Raw genomic sequence first — 10,200 nt, 5'->3', positions numbered from 1 at the left:
ATATTAGTTAACGATTAACACATTTCTATATGTATTGTAAGCATACAATACAACTGATAATATGTTGCGCTTATTTATCTGGTGTACTGACATTTTTGCGCGTTTAACGGCTGAAATCTAACGTGGTTTGTGCCCTTCAGAATGAAAAGAGTTTGCATTTACCTTTTTAATAAAAGGCGAGCTTTTAAGACTGAGAAATAACCCCGTAAATGTACACGTTTAATTGCACATGTGTTAATATGTATGCTTACACAGTATTAAAAGACACTCAACAAGTACACAGTATTAAAAGACAGTCAACAATTAACGTCATTTACCTTTGTTCCCGCGTTTGACTTGTGCTGTAAATCTCTTCCTCGTTTTCAGTTCACGTGATTACATAGGAGGCGTAATACGTGATGACGCGATACGTGACTCCGCCTCCTCCATTAGAGTATATGGACAAAAAACAGGTTCCAGTTATGACCATTACACGTAGAATTTCTAAATGAAATCTGCCTAACTTTTGTAAGTAAGCTGTAAGGAATGAGCCTGCCAAATTTCAGCCTTCTACCTACACGGGAAGTTGGAGAATTAGTGATGAATGAGTCAGTCAAACAGGTTCCAGTTATGACCATTACGCGTAGAATTTCGAAATAAAACCTGCCTAACTTTTGTAAGTAAGCTGTAAGGAATGAGCCTGCCAAATTTCAGACTTCTACCTACACGGGAAGTTGGAGAATTAGTGATGAGTGAGTCAGTCAGTCAGTCAGTCAGTCAGTCAGTCAGTGAGTCAGTGAGGGCTTTGCCTTTTATTAGTATATATATATATATATATATATATATATATATATATATATATATATATATATATATATATATATATATATATATATATAGTATATCTAAATATCTAAAATTATGCTTAAAGCATTTGATTCAAATTAATTATTTGTCATTGTTGCTATGTTTTTTTTCTACAGATAACTGTAAACAGCAGGCTAGAGAAGGTAAGTAAGATACTTTCTGTACATGTTAAAAGAATACCTACAGTTCATGCTAATTGCTTATACAGTGGAACCTCAGTTTGCGAGCGTAATTCGTTCTGGAAACGTGCTCACAATCCAAAGCACTCATATATCAAAGTGAATTTCCCCATAAGAAATAATGGAAACTCAAATGATTCGTTCCACAACCCAAAATTATTCATATAAAATGATTAATACAAAATATAAAGTAAAAACACATGAAACAAATTAACCTGCACTTTACCTTTGAAAAGAATCATGGCTGGTGTGAGTGAGTTTCTAAACTCTTGTGGGATTTCACCCAAAGGGACAACACGTGACACCCAGAGCTGTAGCAGTTCACAGTAAAAGCGAATCTGAAAAGATTGCAGACATGCTATAAGCGCCTGCTGTTGTAGGGTGATACAAGGAACATTATAAATGCGCAGGGCACAGTATTACTTGGCCACTAACCCGGCCATGACCGTGCCTGATTGCTGTGTCTGTGTATAGGAGAGTGGCAGATCCCGTTACAATAAACAACCGTGCTGTTCCTGTTTCAAGCTGAATAAAGCTGTTGTCGCTAAAGTACTGAGACTCAGCTTTGTGTTTTGGGGTGCAAGACGGGGACTCACACGTTACAACACACACACATGGTCACAATACTTTTGTAAACAGTATATGCTCGTATGGATGTTGACTATATGAGTGAGGCACGCCAACTGACGATTACCCACAATCCCGCAGCAAGAGAGAGAAGAACCATCAGCTCGGTTGCGATCACGTGACACTCGGCAGACAAAGCATAGATGTACTACTTGTATTGCAAGACCTCGCTCGTTTATCAAGTCAAAATTCATTAAAAATTTTAGCTCGTCTTGCAAAACACTCACAAATCAAGTTACTTGCAATCCAAAGTTCCACTGTATATAGCTCCTTCACAATGTATTCATTTTTTCACATTATTCTGCAGTCTTTTGCTAAAATCATTTAAATCTATTTTTGCCTTCATCAATCAACACTCAATACCCCAGAATGACATGATTTTAGAAATTTTTGTAAATTATTTATATTGAAGCCCATCCTGTTTTTTTTTTATTACAATTTTTTTAACCAAGCTTAACTTAAAAAAAGAAAGGATTTGAAGCAATATCTCCACATATGACATAGAGCATCAGTCACTGGTGGTGGTGCGGTGGCGTAGGAGTGTTTCACAGCACCATGAGTGGGTCTGAAAGCCAGCCCTGCTCAATGTCTCTGTGGAGTGTGCACGTCCTGCTCAGAAGTTTTTCTCCAAGTATTCCTGTTTTTCACAGAGATCTCAAAGTCAGATAGGGACTGGACCATTCACTTTGTAATTTAAAGTTCAAACAATGTAGTTTATAAGAGGTCACACTATTTGTCAAGTAAGCCTGTGAAGTCATTTCAATAATTTTACAATTAGATGACCTGAAGTCTGCAACGTATACATAACAAATAAAAACGGAATAATACATATTCGTCATTGATATTTTTAAGTTCTTTGAAACTATCTAAAATTTTATCTTTAATAATATTCATGTATTTAATGTTAAACATTTCATTTACATTTGTGTGGAATCTGAAGCATAAAGAGAACAATGGTGCAGAATATATTATTTTAAAATACAACAAAATGTCTTTATTTTATTAGAATAGAATTCTTATATTTTTATTTCATGATAGCTGAGCTAATAAATACTTTAACAAATATTATTAATTTCTTCCACAATGTATAAAGAAAGAAACTTCTCCTCTACTAGGAAGATTTTGATAAACCTCTTGGAGACAGAAACCAGGCAGGAGGAAACTTGTCCATTGCATCTTTAGTTATCTCCTCAACAAATGCTGATGAGGGAGCATTCATCACAGCAGTCTGTTACAAAATGATCAAAAAATAAGTGCAGAGGTCTAATTCATAAACAACTGAATATACATAACAGTGCTAATACATACATTTACTCTGATTGATTCAGTTGGCTTACACCCAGATAACTAATTGAAATAAACATCTATTCTACCACACACTTGTTCTTCTTGTATCTCTTAGGTTCAGTTATTACCCATGAAATCTCTGTGTATATGACAACTGTCCAGGCCTGTTGTTTACAGAACATCTTAATCATCTCTTACTACATTTTGTGTATGACATCAGCCTTTCTCCTAGAACGTTCTTGTCTTTTATTTATTTAACCATTTCAACTTTTCTCTTCATGACATTTTGAAAACAGATGTTTATATATTTCATTGTGCACTGCAAACCAAACTGCTTGTCTATTGTCTAAATTATTCTATCACAATATACGCAAATGTGAGACTGTGTTGCTTTTTTGCTTTGTGCTTATGCTGCAATGGAGAAAACATTTTAATGAAACTGCAATTCAACTAAAATCTCCATTTATGGTTGGACAAGCTACTGTTAACTACTGCCCCGAGAGATCAAGATTATGACAACGCTAGCTCCCCTCACTCAAATGCTTTGTGAAAAAGCCAGCATCGTTAAAGGCTCCTGTTCCTATCCAACTCTGACTTTTACAGGACAAGCTCAAAGCTTGGACTGCAATATTTTTGACGTATTTAATTTCTGTAGGTCTCTTATACAAGCTGAGTACCTTCTTTTTTATTTCTTGACAATAGTTTTTGTTCTTGTCCATCCTGTACAAGTGGCAAATCCCAGATTGTGTTTTTAAAAGTAGGAAGTCAGGGGTTCAGTACTATAATTGAATTAAATTTGTTTTTGCAGAAATACAGAAAGCACGCGAATATGCATGTGAGTATATTTTTAATAATTGCTTCCATTTTTTCTGCTATGGACTGCCAATCTGTCTGTTGATATTTCCTGATTTGGGACAGGTGCTGCAATGATAGCCTCCTGAAGTTGAATAAGAGTTCTCACTATACTTTGGCAATGTGTTGGTACCACAGCTTGTCAGTCGTTTCATGGTTGACCCATTTGTAGATTTGTTATCTATCAAGACTACATGCTCTCACTTTATATTCAATCACCATCATAATATCAAGTGGTTTTTTCCATGGATGTACTAATTAAACGTAAGGTGCAAATGTATGATAGATATACTTGAATCATTGAAGTAGTTATCCATTCAATCAAGTTAATTTGAAACAACTGTTGTACTTGTATTTAAAGCAAATGTGATTTGGATGAAATATGCATGGGTGTGTCAACTTAAAACCTTAAAATTGTAACAGAAATTCTAAACATTGTACAATTGTCATGTAAGTTGGCAACCTGCCAGATGACATCTTCAGGGATTACTGCTTGTTTGGACCACTCAAAGAGACGATGGGAAGAAAGACTTTCAAGTCAGATGAAGAGGTCCAGCAGGTGGTGGATGAGTGGCTGCACATGAGACCAAAAGACTTTCTTTCTAGAACAGTCCATGCACTTTGAGAGTGCTGGGGGACCTGAATCAAATGCCACTGAGATTACATAAAAAAATAATACAGTTAAATGGCACCTCTGCTGCAATAAATCATGAAAAAAAATATCAAAGGTTTTCATTTGACTCACCCTCATTTTTCAGAATTTAACATGAGTTCATATTCTCAAACATTTGTGCTGAACTTTACTTTTTAAACATGTAACTTTAGAGTTTAACATTGGCAGAAAATCCCATCTGTCTGCTTCTTTGTTTTGACTGTTAAGAGTAGGACAAACAGATGTAATTACATCTACACCCTAAATCAAAATAATTCTACTACTTCTTCTCCAATGGCTCCCGAGTCCTGTGTTCAAGTCCAGTTTTGAGTCTTGCTTCCTTATTCATCCAAAAAACTTACAAATTAAGTTGATTAGTAACTCCACATTAACTCAATGTGTGAGAGCATATGACCTGCAGTGAACTTTTACCACATCCGAGGCAACTTCCTACAGCACATTAATGTAGATTCAATGACATCCGCAATTACAACATTACAGGCGCCGCTGCTGTCAGACACATTGCTGTCTAAGTGTTTATTGCCAACAGCAACAAACACCCAGAAGAAACCTGGCACTTCAACAACATCATTGATAGGCCGCTAAACAATATTAGCCCCACGGACAATGCTAAACAATAACAGGAAAGCAGCTAAAATAGACTATAAAGTAATTGTATTTGTTACGCCTGTTATACACTGCAATTTTTTGAGATTGTAGTCAAGCGACTATTCACACTGCATGATAGAATTGCCAGCCACATATATGGTAAAGCTATATGACCACGTTTGTTCGGATTGGTATGTCATGACGTGGGTGCTGAGTCTATATGTGTGCACGGTCCAGACGGACAGTTTTACAATAAAGCTTTACCCAGACACACACTTTTCATATTTCAACAAAAAAAAAGAGCTGTGTTACTTACTGTGTTCTGAAACTACAAAAAAAAAAGAAAAAGACCTAACTGGATACATGGATGGTTGGGAAAACACAGACAACATCCATCCATCCATTTTCCAACCCGCTGAATCCAAACACAGGGTTGCGGGGGTCTGCTGGAGCCAATCCCAGCCAACACAGGGCACAAGGCAGGGAACCAATTTTACAGAGAGAACTGGAGGTATGTAATCTATGTAATTTAACATTGTGTGTGTTTAATTCGGGTTCTTCCATGAAACATTGCTGAAAATAGTTTTGTCATTGGCCGTTTAGTTATCTGCATGTTGCTATATGAAATATCAGAATGGCAATGGCAACACCCAATGTAGATTGCACACTTATTGCATTCGCTGCACAATGTATTTTGGTAAATTTGATGGCAACATCAGAAAATCGGCTCATGAGACTGCTCACACTACAAGAGAGCCGACTGAAATTTCAGACATGACAGAAACTCTTCCAATCGTACGACAGGCCGATCATAATATGCAATTAGGCATTGACACCCCACTCATATTGTATGTGAAGCAGTGGCCGATGAAGCCAGGATTCTGTCTGACTCCGAAAATTAGACTGGAAATCAGGCTTAAAATCGTACAGTGTATGCCCGGCTTTAGACTGTCCTTTTTCCCAAATGACAAAAACCCTTGTAGGGTAGAGTGGCTGATGAATCTAATTTAGTCCGTGTGAGTGGATGTAGATGTCCATCCATCCATCCTCCAACCCGCTATATCCTAACACAGGGTCACGGGGGTCTGCTGAAGCCAATCCCAGCCAACACAGGGTGTAAGGCAGGGAACAAACCCTGGGCAGGGCGCCAACAACCGCAGGGCACACACACACACCCCAAGCACACACTAGGGCCAATTTTGGATCTCCACTTCACCTAACCTGCATGTCTTTGGACTGTGGGAGGAAACCCACGCAGACATGGGGAGAACATGCAAACTTCACGCAGGGAAGACCCGGGAAGCGAACCTCAGGTCTCTTTACTGCGAGACAACAGCACTACCACTGCGCCACCATCCAAATAATGTAGAGGTGTGCATGAATATCCCATAAGATGGATTGGTGCTCCATCTAGATACTTTACTGCACCAATCCCTATCAGGATGGACTGGCTCCCTGTAGTCTGTACTGGAAGGAGCAAATGGACACTGCAGAAGCGTTTCTGTTCCCTTAAATAAGGTCCAAGATAACAGTAAAATCTGTTTTATGTTTTATTTTCCTGCTTCATAAAATTTATCAAGAACTTTTTGTTTTGTTTTTCTCAAGGTGACTTAACTCTGGACCCGGCAACAGCTCACCCCAAACTAAAAGTGTCTGAGGATAACAAATCAGTCAAATATGCAAAAGAGCAGACTGATGTTCCCAATAATGAACAGCGCTATAAGTATTGGTCAGGTGTTCTGGGAAGTGAAGGGTTCACCTCTGGACAGCATTACTGGGAGGTGAACGTAAAGGACTTGAATCACTGGGATTTGGGCATTGCTAAAGAGTCCGTTTCCAGAGACCAAATAGGAGACATTCAGCCCAAAATGGGCTACTGGAGCATCTGGTTTGTTTACAAGGAATACAGGGCGCTTGATGAAGCAAGAAGTGTCATAAGAACAAATGGACACGTTGATGTTGTTGGTGTGCATCTAAATTTTGATGAGGGGAAGGTGGTGTTTTATGACGTAAATAATTATTTTCACCTTTACACTTTCCATGCAGAATTCAAAGAAAAGGTTTTTCCTTTTTTTAATCCCTGGGGTAATGAAACTGAAATGAAGCTAATGACATCTAGTAACGAGGTAGAAAATGTATGCATAGCATAACATCCAGGTGTATTTGGTGACTAAGTCAGCTGATATAAAAGTTAGAGCATTTCACATTTTTTAATTACTTCATCAAAGACTTAGTTATTACACTTTTGTTAAGTATATGCAAAACAATGAGTCATATTCAACAATAACAGTGATAACAGAATGCATAGCATATGACTGTTACAATTGCTTTCATATTATTTCCTTTTATTCCCAATAGCTTTATTGATTTTTTTCCAGTAGTCCCTTTTATTCATTCATCATATAGTCATCAAGATTCTTTAAAAAAGGATATTTATTCACAACAATCAGGAAATACAGCAGAATGAGAAAAAGAGTCTAAAAGAGATGCCAACATGGCAATCAGAAAGCAAAAAAGCTCCAATACAAAAAAAAAAAACGAAATCAAAATCCTTAGGCAGATGCAAAAAAGAGTAGAAATAAACAGAAAATCCAATGACAATAGCAGTACTTATATATATATACAGTGGAACTTCGGGTCACGAACGTCTTGGAACACGTACAAATTGGCCAAACTTTTGCATCTGTTCACGACCACACACTCAGGTGACGAACAAGCCAGTTTCTCTTTCAGTTCGTACGCGCCGGTGATTTAAGCATGTGTTCAGTCTCTCCCTGTACAGTACGTTGTTCTTAGTCATTCCAAGTTTTCATCCTCTTTCTCTGTATGTTTATCATTCGTTTGCTGAGAGGTTGATGCGCTTGCTGCTTCCTGAGCAGCTCTTCTTTTCTCCACCCTAGAGGCCCGCTTCTTCTCTTCTTAATTCAGCTTCTTTTCACGTTAAAACTGATTAAGTCAGTGTTTGTGTTCCAATTACTTAGTATGTTTTCTTTAATTTTTCACTTAATCTGGCACTTAAGTCTTCAATCTGCCTCAAGAGTGATTTAAGATACGAAGAGGTTGGGGAAGTGACAGCGAAGGTGGTAGGGATGAGAATGCCGCCCGTACGCATGCGCCGCATGGCCACCCTGCTGGCCGCTGCCAAGAGTTAATTCTACAATAAAATAAAAATAAAAAGAGGAATAACCTTTGGAGGTCAATCATCACCCCGAAAGTGGTTAGTAGACGTCACGTAGTATATGTGTACCAAATTTCAGGTCAATAGGTCAAACGGTTTGCGAGCTACAGGTGATTTAAAATCCTGGAAAGACCAACGAACATCCACAGTAGTGTATTATATATAAAGATAAGTTGACTTGCCTGTTTGTAGTTCTGATTTTTCTAACAAAATAACCAGTCTCTTTTTAGACAGTGCAAGTATCAAAACAGATGGATTGGCATCTCGACGGGGATCAGTGTTAATACTCTACCCAACTGGGAAGCCAAAATGGAAGAATGTGGTTGGACAGGCATCCAGGCCGGGTTGGTTGCTGGTACCTATCCTGGTAAGGAAGCCATAATGGATGGACAAAGAGAAGCTGCTTCCCAGGGCCACGTATTCCCCTGTACACAGGTGGTAGCATCCCTCTGTTGGAACTCCATTTTAACCCCACAGGGAATATTGGGAGCTGTAGTTCCGAGAGGCAGCCTTGTTGGCATACTTAGGAGCTTCAGGGGAACTCTGTCCTCACTATGGGGTACTTCCACCTGGCCCAGAAGTGCTTCCAATATACAGTGATTTGACCCCGGAACTACTAACGGGTCTGGCATAAAAGGCGCCACCTTATCTGCACCAGGGAGTCAGAGTTGGAGGTGTAGTCAGATGAAGCTCACCTGGGTGGAGTGGAGAAGGGGAGAGTCGTATTGGTGGAGCTGAAGAGTGTGGTAAGGTATTTGTGGCAATAACTCTATTTATTCAAATCTGGAACTGTGTCTGCACTGTTGTGTCTGAGGTTTGAGGTGCTGCAACACAACAGATGAACACACCAGTCACACCACACTGCAAACCTGCTTTTTTGTTGAACTATTTCTGCATATTTTTACAGCACTTACTAGTTTAACTGATGCATAAATGACTGAGTAATGTGTGTTTCACTGGAATGTAAGGTGTTTAAATTTCAGCAACCAGGAAGATTTCAGCAATAAAAAAATGCAGCTAAGCTCTCGAGATGACATTTGTGTTTTTTCCCTTCCATAGTCTGTCTCTTTCCATGTTTTTAATAACAGTTTAAGTACTTATCTTACTGTAGATTTTTCCTTTTCAATGAATGCTTCTTATTGTGCTGTCTTCTTCTTATTATTATCACTGTTGCTATTTCTTCCTCTTTACCATCTAGTTTATAAGGCACATTGAGCTGCCTTTATCAGAAAGGTGCTATGTAAATAAAGCAAAAGTCATTTATCTCTGTTATTATCACGATTCATGAATACATTTTCAATCCTCCTTAATTGAGCTGAGGATTGCATAAACCAGGAAACATCTCAGAAGCATGTGGCCAAAACATGAACCAGGCCTGGTATATGTATTATGATTATTAATTATTATCAGAATATATACACTAACTACTGAATATGCCACTAATTGTCTGAGTTTTGTCATGTGACACATGGAATGTTACCATCATTATCTGTGCAAATGCCAGATGGGGGAGGTGTTTTGTTTCCAAAAAAAGACATCCAGGGTCGACCTGTCATACCTGTCACTGACTTTGGAGTACATTTTTCTGCCCTAGGCGAAGCTGGCACACCCCAATCATATGATCTTTTCAGTTTCTTACATGTGGTATCAGGCAGGGACTGTAGGTTTGTTCTTAAGTTGAATTTTTATGTAAGTCGGCACAGGTCCATTATTTTAATAAATGCTATTGTTGACCGACTGTAACCAAGTGCTCTGCCAATGAATGACGGACTTTCACCTCTCTCTGACCTTTTTATTATTTCTACTTTATTTTCCATGGTGATGGTTTTTCCCTTCTTTACTGTATCACCAGCACTTGCATCAGATTTGTGTTTCAGAGACATTGTTGAAGAGTGAAGACAAAAGGTTAAGATGCTGTTCTGCACAGCACCGTACACGCGATCACTGCAGGAAAGTCCCCGTCGTCGGCA

General features: G+C 38.5%; 1 protein-coding gene across 1 annotated transcript in view; it reads left to right on the top strand.

Annotated features, from left to right (window-relative positions):
• Positions 1 to 9,212, top strand: part of LOC114662262 (butyrophilin subfamily 1 member A1-like) — a 42,720-nt gene extending 33,508 nt beyond the window's left edge. Inside the window, exons 9-11 of the mRNA XM_051934709.1 lie at positions 963 to 989; positions 3,748 to 3,774; positions 6,658 to 9,212. Of these exons, the coding sequence (XP_051790669.1) occupies positions 963 to 989; positions 3,748 to 3,774; positions 6,658 to 7,202 (599 nt within the window). The 3' untranslated portion in view covers positions 7,203 to 9,212. The remainder of the gene's footprint in view (positions 1 to 962; positions 990 to 3,747; positions 3,775 to 6,657) is intronic.
• The last annotated feature ends 988 nt before the right edge of the window (positions 9,213 to 10,200 follow it).

The sequence above is a fragment of the Erpetoichthys calabaricus genome, chromosome 12 (genome assembly GCF_900747795.2).
Source record: "Erpetoichthys calabaricus chromosome 12, fErpCal1.3, whole genome shotgun sequence".
Lineage (NCBI taxonomy): Eukaryota > Metazoa > Chordata > Cladistia > Polypteriformes > Polypteridae > Erpetoichthys > Erpetoichthys calabaricus.
This window is presented reverse-complemented; position numbering and strand designations above follow the sequence as displayed.